Below are 15547 nucleotides of genomic sequence, written 5' to 3' on the forward strand. Positions count from 1 at the left end.
GAATTTCAACATGAGACACACTAAATATTTTTTTCTTTACACATTTAAAGTCAAAACTGACTCCTGGTGCATGTTCCAGGTCTTATTATTAACAACATGCAGTTCCTGTGTATTTTAAATGATCTTTTACTGAATATCGGGGTTGCAAATAACAAGACAAGTCTGTGAGACTATTGAATATTCAGTATATTATCCAGAACTAGCATCATGAGGAACTACAAACTAGCAAATAATATTTGTAACGTCATTTCATGTTGACAAATAATTTATGAAGACGGTAAACAGAGATTAATTCAGCAGGGCTTTCCACTGTGGCTATTATTGTCGTTTTTAACCACATGGAATATATAACATATTACATTTGTAATTCATAACTAGTGTTGGTAGCGTGTTTTAGCCGGAGAAATAACTGTGGCGCCAAACTCGAGTAGCGCGAATAGTACGAACAACGCGAAAGACCGCCAAAACGCCTGAAAGAAAATCAACGTCAACGTTATTAACATTAAATGATGGCAAAACGACTACAATAAAATTAATCATAACCAAGCAGTTTACAGAAATAGCGTCTACAAGCGACATTTTTTTGTCATGATGAAATGATGACGTTAGCAAACAGACACGGAAACACCGCTTGTCGTACAAACCATCGTTTTAAGCGTTTAATATCACACTGTGATGGAAAAACGCGGCTATAATGGAGCGAAGATTTTAATCCTACCTTTTTATAGTCCGAATAGTCCATTCAGCGAAATTTATCAATGAATGCTAAACTAGAGTGAACGGGTCACGTGCTGCTTTTGTCCAATCAAAGACGCGGACTCTGCAAATATGAACGTTAATGGTTTTAAAAATGTGGTGTCACGCTAACGAATTTTTTTTAGCGAAATTCGAAAATTGTTGACAGTAGCAAAGCCAAAAACAAAGCCCTTTATTTGATAATCAAGCTGTCAAGCCAGCCTGACTATTTTAAGCAAAACATGCATAATAAAATAGTGAAAATTCCCACGAGTCTTAATTTTGACTGTAAAAGTTAAGCGAACAATATTAGCCAATGTGGCCTCAGAAGAAATAAGTTAAACCAGGATTTTTAACACCTGTTCACACCAAGGATAACATTGACAACATAGATATAGTTTTACAGTAGTTATGTAGTAATGGGGTATATGCACACCTGCTGAAAAAAAAAGCTTAAACCAGCCTAGGCTGGTTTTAGCTGGTTTACCAGCCTGGTTTTAGAGGGGTTTTGGCCATTCCCAGGCTGGTTTCCAGCCATTTTCAGCCTGGTCATAGCTGGTCAGGCTGGAAAATGACCAGCTAAAACCAGCTTGACCAGCCTGGTTTAAGCTGGACATAGCTGATTTTGGCTGGGCTCCCAGCCTGGCTAGGCTGGTCAAGCTGGTTTTAGCTGGTCATCTCCCAGCCTGACAGCTAAGACCAGGCTGGAAATGGCTGGAAACTAGCCTGGAAATGGCCAAAACCCCTCTAAAACCAGGCTGGTCAACCAGCCAACCAGTCTAGGCTGGTTTAAGTAGTATTTCAGCATCTGACTTTCAATTTCTGTCAGCCAGCCCCAGTGCTTCCAGTCAACTGTCTTTCCATTATAAAATTGCCACGTTTAAGGTCTGATTTCTTTAAAAACTCAGTGATATTTACTCTCTGATAACTATACAATATAAAGTGGGTCTCAGACTGGACAGGAATTAAATTCTATTTCCCCCTGCCATCTCTTTAAAACTACGACCGTTCATTTTACTTCAGTATTTTCAATGGAGTTTCTGCGCTCGCCTGCTGATCCTGAGAGTGCTAGCGCTTACACAATCTTATTTTACGCTTGAACAACTAAATGAATGCTGAAGTCTATTTAACTGAATGTAGCCTAATGTAATTACATTACAATATTAATACTGTAAAATGAACCTCAAGAAATTAAAAATAGTCACATTAAGCTTTCACCGGACGTTTATCATTGGCTAGTAGCTCATAGTTTTAGAATGTGTCCTGATATTTCTTTATATTGAGCAAAAAAGTTACTATCATACTTTTTTCCACCATAATTTGTAGAAGATACACATTAAAAAGTAATTGAGTGTATTGTTAGGCATGGTCAGACATGTATAAAACAAGAATTATGATATTCAAGCATGACAAATCAGCCCCAAAAATGTCTAATACTTTTCCACTATTATTATTTAACGCATATTTTGACATTTTAATATCTAAATTTAATGTGTTTGGACTGTAAGAGAAACCGCAGCACCCAAAGGAAACCCACACCAACACGGGGAGAACATGCAAACTCCACTCAAAATGCCAAATGGCCCAGCCAGGAATCAAACCAGCGACCTTCTTGCTGTGAGGCCACAGTGCTAACCACTGAGCCAGCGTGTCGCCCATTCAATATAAGATCTATTTTTAAATAGAATTTGCTGCAAACCAAAATGTTACACATAAACACTGACAGCCAATCAGAATCCATCCAAGATGAAAGAATTCAAGCATAATGTCGCAATAATAATAACAATAACGATAAAAAAATCTACATAAATGTTAATATAGTCATGTGTTTTGGTTGTGAACGTGCATTAATGACCGAGGTTTAATTATTTCTATTGAGAAAAGCCCTGGGGTCTCATTTATACTGTAAAACTTTGCCTAGAAACCATCCTAAAAGTGAATGTACGCTGAAATTAATTGATTTATTAATGATTATAACTCATATGATGATTTAAAGTGGTTCATTTAAGTCAATATTTAAATTAAATATGTTTACTTAAGAGTTCACTTATACAGCTGTGTGCATTCTCCTGTCAAGTTTGTTTTAATAGATCACAACACTTGCGTTGGCTGTGACGTTCACACATTTCACGTTTATAAACGAGACCCTGATGAGTAGTAATGTCAATTAATAACAGCACAAAACAGAAAATGTATGTGTGTGTATGAAAGAACTGCTACACATCCAAAACTGTTTATTGTCCCTGTAAAACATGTCTGACAGACCGACCTACCGTAACAACTTAGAGAAGATGACAATAGCATCAAACCTAAACCTCATTGATAGTTCTCTCCGAAGGCCGATATTCTGCGCCTTTCTCAGACGCAAGGATAAAGGATTGAGTCTTGCGTTTCAATCGTGCACGTTTGTTGGCCAGAGACAGGCTGTGTTTGCTGGAGGCGATGATATCGGAGATGAACTTCTTGCAGTCAACACAAACCTCCATGGTGCTCCAGTCCTCCATCAGCTCTTTCGGGAGCTCCATCGACTCCTGAGACGAGGACGACTGCCGCGAGTGCTTAGATAATCTTAGAGAGACGGAGAAAGCAATAAGCTGAACAAAAAGCTGGAGTTTAAAGTGAATAAAACACTACTATTGTCTTTGAGTTTTGCAAACACTTTTCACAATTCAGATAAAAAATGACCCCTAAACCTTTAAAATAAAGCAGAACTATTTAATTTCGATGCTTAAATCTATATTGCATAAAGAAACAACAGATAATTTTAGAGAGATGGATAAAAAGCTTGGGTTTATAGTAGGGTTGGGTACCAAAATCTGGTGCCATTATAGCACAGGTACCATTTTAACCACTATGTACCTGATCGAATCAGCATATGAATTTCAGTGCCTAATCTTGATGCCACTGGTGCTGCGACAAGGACGTAAGAAGCATCAAGAGGTGCATCAAAGGCACATATTGGTAAGTGTTGTCACACCATCTCTAAACATTTATTTCTAAAAAGCTTTGAGGAATACGGACAGGCGATGTCAGGCATTTGTTCTTGTTGCTTAGGGAACGGACGATCTATGTACTATAACATGTAAGACGGGATCATGAAAGGAACATTCAAAAAGCAGCTCGTGTAAACACCTTAATCATATTGTCTTATTTACATTAAGGCAAATCATTAGATTACTAATAACCATGTAAATATAAGCCTCTTTTACACAGTGATACTGGTAAATATCTGGAAAATTTCCGGAACGACTTTACCGTTAAATTCAAAAAAGCGCTGTTCACACAGGCGAGGACGTTATGGAGTTTTCCTGGAAAAGAGCATTCACACATCCATCCCAAAATGCCGGTAAATTCTGACATCATTAAGCAGAAATGACCTCTAAACGGCTGCGCTTGTGTTTGTAAACATTTGACTACATTACAAACTCTTTGGATGGATCAGTATTGAGTACAACTCCAATGAAAACATATAGAGGAACACTTTCGCATGTCGAGATGTTCATGATATGTGTGTGTGCTGGCGCTATGGGCGCTCACGGGCACACGCAAAGCTTGAAGGTAAACAAACAACGGATTATCATAAACATTATCGATAATTATTTACACAGTTAGCATTAAGAAGGAACATAGAAACGTTACCGGACTAACATCTAGCAGCTAAAGGTGTCTGGAAAAATATTCAAAGGCTTTTATTCTCATAAACCGTCTCACGTCAGCACGTTCTAGACGTGTACGTGCTCTTTCTGGCAATCTTCCTTCTGCATTCACACAGCGCAGCATTCTGGCAAATTATCAGTAATGTTACAACTTCTCTTTCCGGAAAATAGCCTGAACGAATTTACCGGTATTTTCAAAAAGGGCCTGTTCACACATACAACCTTTCCGGAAAATTGCCGGTAATTATCCGGAAAGGTCTGTATGTGTGAAAGGGGCTATAGTCACAAGCCCCAACCCTAGAAGTAAAGGAGTTCAGTATTTTGATGACTTTTCGTAGGTTAGTAGTAAGCTAATGTAATTTCATAAGGCAAATCTTAAAGGTTAACTAAACCCTCGATTACTTTTTTTGAGATTTTAATAGAGCATCAGTTGAGACAATGTTAGCACCTGTTTGCTTTAATTGTGGGAAAAACTGGACAATTTTGAGCTTTTGTCAGCTCATTTCAGCTTCCGGGTTTTAAATGATTTTTGGGGCGGATCAAAATTGGCGATGTAGCGCAAAAGTACAAGTGCAAAGATGATGCATCGGTTTCTCATTATTATTCATAGCTGAGTTTTCTTATCCTATAAGAAGAGCCAGCTTCTTAATTATTCATGACTGCAGATGCTTTCCGAAGGCAAGGCAGACCTGCCAGTGCCAAGCTGTGAGACACGGACCCACGGCACACAGTATTTAGCTGTTCATGAAGGGTCGAATGTTTTGTTTCCATGATCCACGGGGTTTGTTGCATGTTTTTCCCTGCAATGCTGTCAGGGCCAATACAGCAAAGCTGTTTGTGTGCAGCAAGCATTTTTGTCGGGAGAGCAGTACGAGAATTGGAGAATGGCGGACTTTCTCTTTTATCAGGAGTTTGTTCACATTTAGACACATCGCCGTGCTGCTGTGTTTGCCTAAATCCTCCAGATTATCAGCAGGGCTAATGGTCAAAATAGACAGGGCAAGAGACCTGCTGCACTGAGTCTGCATTCAGACCCGGGGATTGAGGGAGAAGTCCTCATTTATAGTGTTTAAATGAACACGATTATCTTTATAATGATATAAATTGTGGTTATCTGTATATGAAATTACAAATAACAAATGTAACAGGACATTAAATGACTGTTTATTTCTTTGCATTTTAACTTAAATAAACTATAAAAATATGCGTCTCCTCAGGGTTTGTCTCATTTTGTGAGCTAACTGACAACAGACTGACGACTGACCCCTCCTTCTCCCTTGCTGGCCACGCCCACTTCTGCCCTTTGCTCGCGGAGCTCCACGCCCATTATAATGCATCTTTTGAAAAAATTCTGAGGTAGACCTGAACCGAAAGTGGGGAGTGTCATGACCCTTTTAATTCATGCTAATCAACAAATGATCAAAGGAAATATATTAATGTAATTTAAATATATTAAATATGAATTGATGTTTACTTTAAACTTTAATTTTATTGTTCTATTAAAATTATTTTTTAAAAGATTTTGTTTCAAGAGTTTCGCCCTTAGCTGATGATTGATTATGGATTATGTTTGTTCATGCTGTCCCGGGAGAGAGCCCTGAACTTGTGAGATCCTTGAGCCCGGGGCTCCAACCTGTTGCAGGGCGAGAGGGAAGTCCGAGTTCAGGTAGGTCTTGAGAACTCTCCCGCTTGATAATGTTGGAAGTAGATTATAATGCTATGAAGTCTCTATACTGTCAATTTACTTTTGTCACATGTTTTTGGTCTGGGAGGGAGGAAACCAGAGAGCCCGGTGAAAACCCACGCAAACATGAGGAGAACATGCAAACTCCGCACAGAAACGCCGACCTGGCCAGGTAGTGTCCGAGCCGGTGACATTCTTGCAGTGCGGCCGTGGTGCTAACCACTAGGCCTCCGTGCTGCCCTGACAAGGAAATGAGAGGAGCAGGGGTGTTAGGGGGGATTCTTCAAGAAGATGGCTGAAGTAAGATACTCTGGTTATTTATAGTGGTTAAGGAATCATCTGATTGGTAAATCAGTGTTAGCTAATGTGGACCAGGTGCTATCAATCATAAGCGCGTGCTCCTCTCGAAATTAGTTATAAAATAAACTTCACCAACTAAAAGATTATCTTAGAGTCATCCATTATAATTTTGTGGCTCAAAAGAATCGGTTCAGGCACCATTACCGTTTTAAAAGTATCGATTAAGCACCGGTATCGAAATAACCCCAAACGATACCCAACCCTAGTTTACAGTGAGTTTAACCCTCCTGTTGTCTTATAGTTCTCTTCACCCATGTAAAAAAGAAAATAATACTTAGAATTTCTAGGTAATTTACACTGGAAAAAAAAGCTTTTCTTTTTGTGCACGTTTGACGCAATAGTAATTCACCTCTGTTCATGTGTTTGCATTGAATGCACTGACTCTGCATACAAACAAATACCTTTTTAATCATTTTTAGGGGGCTTTTAACTTTTATTGGACAGGATATTATAGATTACAGACAGAAAAGCGTGGGAAGGAGAGAGAGGGGAATGATTGGCAAAGGACCTTGAGATGGGATTTGAACTCAGGTCACCGTGAGACCCTCAGTTCTATATGTGGGCACACTTTACCACAAGTTTATTGGCAATGACTACTTAAATAAATGTGTAAACCTAGTATAAAACAATTATCGCCGCTTGTTGATTCGGCATGTCCCTATCAGAACGTCACAGTGTGTTTTTATGCTTTCAAGAGTTCAGGTTTAGCTGATGATTGCTAGTAAAGCTTGTTTGGCATGCTGTCCCAGGAGAGAGCCCTGAGCTCATAAGATCGTCGAGCCCGGGGCTCCCTCCCATTTGCGAGATGAGAGGTGATTTTGAATTCAGGTAGATCTTGAGAACTCCCCTGCTGTAGTAGCTAATGAACAGATAGTGATTGCTCTTAAGAGATTACTACTTGCTAGGAGCATGTCTATAGTGACGAGTTGGATTAGTCAATTAAATTAAGTTGCATGTTTTTGGATGGTGGGAGGAAACTGGGGAACGCGGGGGAAACCCACATGAGCACGGGGAGAACATGTAAACTCTACACAGAAACGTTGATTGGCTTAGTAATGACCAGTGACGTTCTTGCTGTGAGGCAACAGTGCTAAGCACTGGGCCACCGTGCCACCCATCTAAGAAAGGAGGAGAAGTAGGGGTGGAAAGGGGAATTCTTCAAAACGAAGATGGCTGTGATATGGAACTTGAATTGGTTGATGCAGGACCAGCTGTGTTCAATCATAAGCACGTGATCCTCTCGAAATTAGTTTATAAATAAACTCCACAAAAAGTTTTGAAAATGCCTCCATTTTCATTTTGTTGTTACCAAAAATATGTTTTAAAGACAATAGAGAGAGTTTTAATTTTATTGCCATTTCAGCTTCTATGGCTATGTCATGGCAAAAAGAAAATAGATCAAGTTTATCACGTATATAAGTAATAATATATAAGATAAAAATCTACAACAGTTTTTTAAGGTTTCCTTTTGATAAAAATTGTACAATTTTAGATGGATTCACATTTAAAAAATATTTCCTTTAACCACTTAAATTCTGCTGCTATTTGGGGATTATTTCTTCTGTAAGCACATCAGGTGTGCGCTATTTTCATTATCCTCCTAAAGTCAAATGCTATTTTGGGATTTCCACCTGGATTTTGCCTACTCAAATTTAAAAGCTTCCCAAATCCACATGCAGAGGTGTAAAAGCAAAAATTTGGAATCATTTTAAAGAAAACCCTTTGAATGTTCACAAAACACTATTGAAAGTGTTTAAAATAACTGTATGTGTTGTCCGTGTTATAATAAACACCTAAAAAAAGAGGCGCTTTTTGTATTTTTTTTTTATAAACTCAAATGTGAAAGTGTACCTTTTAGGTTGTGTGTGGTCTAGCGTGCTGTAATTAATTTCGGTGGTTCCTACACATGTCTAATCATAGGAAAAAAGAAAAATGTCTCCACCATAATCTATGCAAAAGTTATTGTATTCCAACTGATGAGAGGTGCTGTACAAGCCACAGGGAGCGATCATTGTTTTCATATTTCACTATTCTTTTGTTTGATCAAACATAATTCACTGTGTTTGGAGCACGTCAGACATATAAAAGGATTACTTATGCACATCACCTCAAAAACAGAGGAGAATGGCCCTGAAGCGCACAGCATAAGGTGAGAGATGACAGCTGTCTGTGCTATCTGGGGCTGCTTATTGATCATAAATGTATTGTTTTCACTTCTGCGTCATGGAAACACCGCGATTCACTCGGCAACTGTTTGATATGTGAATATAATTCAGTAAAAACAATGCTAGAACTGTATGAGCACCGGCAAGAGCTTTCATTTGAGCTATAACTTGTACATGTGTCAAATGAAAAATATGAAAATGAACCAATGTAAAATACCCAGCTCGGGTATCTGAAATACTGTGTATTTAAGTGTAAATAACTTTTATACAGTAGAATAAAAACCAAAATGATGCATATGTGCATAAAATATAGATTCTACACTTTCAAACGAAAACACTTACGGGGGTCTGGTGCAACGCTAGCCCTTTAAATCTTAGAGCGAAAGTCGATGACGTCACAGAGTTTAAGTGGTTAAAGTCTCTCCAGATAAATATTGTTGTCTGATAACATTAAAAATGGGGCATTCCACGAGAATATGTTTAACAGTTTGGTTTTTATTGCAATAAAGACATTTTGGTTTAAAGACAATACCTAGATTTAATAATTTTCTTGCCGAAATGTTGCTCATTTTTCAAACTTATTAATAATAAGAAGAAGAACGATGCGTTTGTTATAGCTTTTGGTGACATTTTTCCTAATAATTGAAGCTTTGTTAAAATAATGTTTTAAATGTTGTGCTTTTGTGTTCTTCACTGCTATTTCAGAGTTGGGATGTTTTTTTTCCTATTTTTTCATTTAGAAAATGTTGTCATGTCAATTTGAAATATTTTATTAAAACCAAGGAAAAAACATTTCCATTTTTTGGCTACATCGTTGGCATGTAAATGTAGCCTAAGATCATTTAGGCGAGATATGAAGAAAAACCCTTAAACTAATAAATAAATATCAGTGTTGTAGTGATGAACTGTTGTAGTGATGTAGTGCAGGGGTATCGTACTTGGACATTGTGCGCTGAAGGCTGGGTCGATGGTGGCTGGTGCTTGGCTTCTCTGCCTTATGTGTGGCCGCGTCGCGCTTCAGTGTGGATGTGGACGGACCCAGAGAGTAGATGGGCAGACTAGCATAGGGTTTGGATGGCAGACGCATCTAAAGCATCAAGAAAATAGAAAAATTAGCTTCCTTCAGGTCTTGACTTCCTAAAGGACGATGCATGAAAATAAACGTAATGATAATCTTTGTGACCATATAAACAAATTCACGATGAGCCTGTCACAAGTAATGTAAAATAAAAAAAATTAAAGGCACAGTATGTAAGATTTTGTCATTAAAATATCTAAAAACTATTAGAACAGTTTATTAGGTACACTTTACTAGTACCAGGTTGGATCTACTTTTGCATTCAGAACTGCCTTAATCCTTCGTGGCATAGATTCAACAAGCTACTGGAAATATTCCTCAGAGATTTTGCTCCATATTGACATGATAGCATCACACAGTTGCTGCAGATTTGTCGGCTGCACATCCATGATGCCAATCTCCCGCTCCACCACATCCCAAAGCTGCTCTATTGGATTGAGTTCTGGTGACTGGGGAGGCCGTTTGAGTACAGTGAACTCATTGTCGAGTTCAAGAAACCAGTCTGAGATGATTCACGCTTTATGACATGGTGTGTTATCCTGCTGGAAGTAGCCATCAGAAGATGGAGACACTGTGCTCATAAAGGGATGGACATGGTCAGCAGCAATACTCAGGTAGGCTGTGGTGTTGACACCATGCTCAATTGGTACTAATGAGCGCAAAGTGTGCCAAGAAAATATCCCCCACACCATTACACCACCACCACCAGCCTGAGCTGTTGATAAAAGGCAGGATGGATCCATGCTTTCATGTTGTTGATGCCAAATTCTGACCCGACCATCTGAATGTGTCAGTAGAAATGGAGACTCATCAGAGCAGGCAACGCTTCTCCAATCTTCTATTGTCCAGTTTTGGTGAGTCTGTGTGAATTGTAGCCTCAGTTTCCTGTTCTTAGCTGACAGGAGCGGCACCCAGTGTGGTCTTCTGCTGCTGTAGCCCATCCGCCTCAAGGTTGGACGTGTTGTGTGTTCAGAGATGCTCTTCTGCAGAGCTCGGTTGTAACGAGTGCTTATTTGAGTTACTGTTGCCTTTCTATCAGCTGGAACTAGTCTGGCCATTCTCCTCTGACCTCTGGCATCAACAAGGCATTTGCGCCCACAGAACTGCCGCTCACTGGATATTTCCTCTTTGTCAGAACATTCTCTGTAAACCCTAAAGATGGTTGTGCATGAAAATCCTAGTAGATCAGCAGTTTCTGAAATACTCAGAGCAGCCCGTCTGGCACCAACAACCATGCCACGTTCAAAGTCACTTAAATCCCCTTTCTTCTTCATTCTGATGCTCGGTAACTGCTACCTGCAGCAGATCGTCTTGGCCATGTCTACATGTCTAAATGCATTGAGTTGCTGCCATGTGATTGGCTAATTAGAAATTTGCGTTAGCAAGCAGTTGGACAAGTGTACCTAATAAAGTGGCCGGTGAGTGTATATTTATACATATTGCTTACTTATTTACTTGCATTATCCCAAATGTTTCAAAGAATGTTCAAATCTAGACAAATAATCAAAATAAAGATTTACATATTGTGCCTTCAATTAGGACGCGTACATGAACAATCTGTACAGACCGTGACTTACTTTTTTACAGCACTGTGAACACACTGGCCTGCAAAAATACAGGAAAGGATGAGTCTTCTGTCTTGCTTTCTATATAAATCTACAAAAATGCATTGAATACAAAGCTGAATGATAGGTTATTTATTACCTTTTACAAAACTGACAGGTGTAGGACCAGGTAAAGAGGGAAAAACGCTTTGTTCGACAGCAGAAGCACAACTGTAAATACAGAAATATCAAAGAATAAATGCAATTATTGAGAGTCATACTTAATATTCACAATACAGGGTGGGCCATTTATAGGGATACACCTTAATAAAATGGGAATGGTTGGTGATAGTAACGTCCTGTTTGTGGCACATTAGTATATGTGAGGGGGTAAACTTTCAAGATAGGTGGTGACCATTGTGGCCATTTTGAAGTCGGCCATCTTGGATCCAACTTTTGTTTTTTCAAAAGGAAGCGGGTCATGTGACACATCAAACTTATTGGGAATTTCACAAGAAAAACAATGATGTGCTTGGTTTTAATGTAAAATACTTTATTCTTTAATGAGTTATTTACAAGTTTCTGACCAATTATAAAATGTGTTCAGTGTGCTGCCCACCCTGCTGAAAAATCCAGCTTAAACCAGCCTAGGCTGGTTGGCTGGTTTTAGCTGGTCGACCAGGCTGGTTTTAGAGGGGTTTTGGCCATTTCCATGCTGTTTTCCAGCCATTTATAGCCTGGTTTTAGCTGGTCTGGCTGGAAAATGACCAGCTAAATCCAGCTAAAACCAGCTTGACCAGCCTGGTATAAGCTAGACATAGCTGGTTTTGGCTGGACTTCCAGCTTGGCTAGGCTGGTCAAGCTGGTTTTAGCTGGTCATCTCCCAGCCTGACCAGCTAAGACCAGGCTGGAAATGGCTGGAAACCAGCCTGGAAGTGGCCAAAACCCCTCTAAAACCAGCCTGGTCGACCAGCAAAAACCAGCCAACCAGCCTAGGCTGGTTTAAGCTGGATTTTTCAGTAGGGCATTGTGTTGGATTGTCAATGCAGCCCTCTTCTCCCACTCTTCAAACACTGATAGCAACACCGCAAGAGAAACGCCAGGACAGGCTTCCAGTATCTGTTGTTTGAGGTGCTGCACATCTTGTATCTTCACACCATAGACAACACAGATAGTGGGGCCGCTCTTCATCAAGGGAAACCTCAAGGCCACTGGATATTCGACATTGCTCCATGATGATGTGTTTCCCTCTTTATGCACTGAAGTGGGCACGTTCCCTCAGTTTTTCCAGCAAGATGGTGCACCACCACATTATGGGTGTCAGATCCGAGCATTCCTAGATGAACAGTTTCCTGAAAAATGGATTGGTCGGCGTGGGTCAGTTGATTGGCCCCCAAGGTCTCCTGATCTGACCTCCTTAGAATTTTATCTTTGGGGTCATCTGAAGGCAATTGTCTATGGTGTAAAGATTTAAGATGTGCAGCACCTGAAACTACGGATACTGGAAGCCTGTGCTGGCATTTCTCCTGCGGTGTTGCTATCAGTGTGTGAAGAGCGGGAGAAGAGGGCTGCATTGACAATCCAACACAATGTGCAGCACATTGAACACATTTTATAATTGGTCAGAAACTTGTAAATAACTCATGAAAGAATAAAGTTAGGTTAAAACCAAGCACATCATTGTTTTTCTTGTGAAATTCCTAATAAGTTTGATGTGTCACATGACCCTCTTCCTATTAAAAAAACAAAAGTTGGATCCAAGATGGCCGACTTCAAAATGGCCACAATGGTCACCACCTATCTTGAAAGTTTACCCCCCTCACATATACTAATGTGCCACAAACAGGACGTTAATATCCCCAACCATTCCCATTTTATTAAGGTGTATCCCTATAAATGGCCCACCCTGTATATTTTCAATGACTTGCTGGGAAAATAAAAATAAGCAATGCTGTATTTAAAATAGTTTGCATTAAAGGGACAGTTCACCTAAAAAATGAAGGTTTGTCATCATTTAAATCACACTCAAATAGTTCTAAACTTCTGAATTTCTTCTTTCTGTTGAACACAAAACATGAAAATTTAAAGGATATTGAAAAAAGCAGCCATTGGCATCTATAGTAAAAACAGAAACTCCTGCTGTATAATAGTCAATTGCTGCTTTTTCCAGCATCTTTTGGTTCTTTGGTTTTGTGTTTAACTTTGGAACAAGTGGTGGATGAGAAAATGATGACCGCATTTTCATTTTTGGGTGAATTTTAAGAAAAGAGAGAGAGCATGAATTGAGCCGTGTTAATTTAGTGGTTCATTAGAATATATATCTCTTTTGTTGACATGCTGCTTTCTCTGAATGGTTGCTCCAGATTAGTTCCCACCTTCCCCTTTTTCAGGGCGTTGTAGATGTCTTTGTACTGCTGAAACTTCTCCAGTTCGGCTTTGACCAAAACCTGTCGAATGTGCATCACTTCCTCCACCGTCAGAGCCAGACACTCCACCGGGAAGCAAAACTCCTCCTGTCCAAATGCATTAGGATGTAGTCTGAGCAGGGTGCGAACTATGACGTTTTAGAGGGTCTCAAAAATATTGACAATGTGTTATCTTGACATACAACATTACAAAAAACATGGGCTTCCCAATTTCCATGGTATAATTTGAAGACTGGTTTTGAAAAGACATCGCAACAGACGAAACTACAGCAGTGACAGAGTAGCCCATGCCACATATCCAGGCTTTTCCAGAAAATTACCAGTAATTATCCTAGGCGTTTAGCTGTATCTGCTCATTTTGCTGAAGTAAAACTGCTATTTTAATATGTGAATTGGAATGCAGTAAACTATCAGCGCTTCTCTTTACTTACTAGTGACTTTGAGCTGTGTCTGGAGGGAGGCAGGAACTGGCGTACACTGGTCGGGGTCTCCTTCTCTATGGAGTGACGGCGCTGCGCAGGCTGACGTCTCTCCGGTTGTGGAGTGGATGATATGGGCAGGAACATCGGCGGAGCTGAGAGAAACACAACACACACTCATCATGCATCAGTTTTATCTTTAACAGTAATTGTGGGCATGGGTATTTGCATTAAAGCAGGGGTGTCAAACTCCTGGAGGGCAGCAGTCCTGCACAGTTTAGTTCCATCTCTGGTTTAACACACTTACCATGGGTTTCAAACAATCCTAAAGATCTCAGCGAGTTTGATCAGGTGTGTTTAATTAGGTTTGGAACTAAACTAAGCTGAGGCCTTCAAGGAACTAAGTTTGACACCTGTGCATTAAAGGGATAGTTCACCCAAAAATCTAAACATATTTCATTGTCAGCATTTTAAAATGAAAAATGAGGCAAATAAATTCTCATTAACACACTGTACATTTAAAATCCCCTTATTTAGGAGAGAAAGGTCTGAATTTAGCCCCGGTCCTGCAAAAACTCCACCATTCTCTTCTACTAAAGTCAGATTTGGTTGTTTATAAGTATTCTCCTTACTGATAGGATGTGCTAATGCGAGACCAGATGTGTCAATCACACGCATTTGCTTCTCATTCATTCATTCATTCATTCATTTTATTTTCAGCTTAGTCCGGTTATTAATCAGGGGTCGCCACAGCAGAATGACCCACCAACTTATCCAGCATATGTTTGACACAGCGGATGCCCTTCCAGCTGCAACCCATCACTGGGAAACACCCATACACACATTCACAGACACACACTCATATATTACAGAAAATTTTGCGTACCCACTTCACCTATAGCAGTTTGCACCTATAGTGTTTGTACTTGTGGGGTAAACCGGAGCACCCGGAGGAAACCCACACCAACACGGGGAGAACATGCAAACTCCACACAGAAATGACAACTGATGTTTCACAATGTATAAATAAAACATTAAAAAAGAAAAAAAAGAAAAAAAAAGAAATGACAACTGACCTAGCCTAGACTCGAACCAGCGACCTTCTTGCTGTGAGGTGACAGTGCTACCCGATGCACCACCTTTCTCTCTAATTATATATATATATATATAAATAAATAAATGTAACAAAGGGTCTGACACAAAGGGATCTATTTGCAGTATATTTATTAAATAGAGTTTAATAATAAGCACACAGATGGTACTTGTGTGCGAACTCGCATAAAACACAGTTGTCTCAAGTCGAAGGGCTGGCGGTAGGCAAACACAGGGTGAGTAAGCAGACATGGGTCAAATGCTTGCAGCAGGATCAGAGTCGGTTTTCAGGTTAGGTTCAAGGCAGGCGGCAGGCAAGACAAGGTCGATATACAGTCCGGGTTAGCAACGGGGAAACCAGGCAAGAGTAAGGACCGCTCAGTAGTGT

At 39.7% G+C, this 15547-nt stretch overlaps 2 protein-coding genes across 5 annotated transcripts in view; both read right to left on the reverse strand.

The window, feature by feature from the left end:
- azin1a (antizyme inhibitor 1a) overlaps positions 1-15547 on the reverse strand; it is a 124801-nt gene that overhangs the window by 78181 nt on the left and 31073 nt on the right. The window contains exon 1 of one of the 2 annotated variants that reach the window (XM_073924953.1): positions 719-807. The exons of the other annotated variant lie outside the window; for it this stretch is intronic. The gene's annotated coding sequence lies outside the window, so the exon portion shown is untranslated. Of the gene's footprint in view, positions 1-718; positions 808-15547 lie in introns of those variants that run through there. 2 annotated transcript variants of the gene reach the window in all.
- The window catches only part of spire1b (spire-type actin nucleation factor 1b), a 74829-nt gene continuing 62208 nt past the window's right edge, over positions 2927-15547 (reverse strand). For all 3 annotated transcript variants that reach the window (XM_073925544.1, XM_073925543.1, XM_073925545.1), the window contains 6 exons: positions 14080-14222; positions 13598-13735; positions 11383-11453; positions 11256-11283; positions 9539-9687; positions 2927-3303 (listed from right to left, as the gene is read on the reverse strand). In XM_073925544.1, the coding sequence (XP_073781645.1) occupies positions 3045-3303; positions 9539-9687; positions 11256-11283; positions 11383-11453; positions 13598-13735; positions 14080-14222 (788 nt within the window). In that variant the 3' untranslated portion in view covers positions 2927-3044. The remainder of the gene's footprint in view (positions 3304-9538; positions 9688-11255; positions 11284-11382; positions 11454-13597; positions 13736-14079; positions 14223-15547) is intronic.

This window comes from Danio rerio, chromosome 16 (genome assembly GCF_049306965.1).
Source record: "Danio rerio strain Tuebingen ecotype United States chromosome 16, GRCz12tu, whole genome shotgun sequence".
In the NCBI taxonomy this organism is placed as follows: domain Eukaryota; kingdom Metazoa; phylum Chordata; class Actinopteri; order Cypriniformes; family Danionidae; genus Danio; species Danio rerio.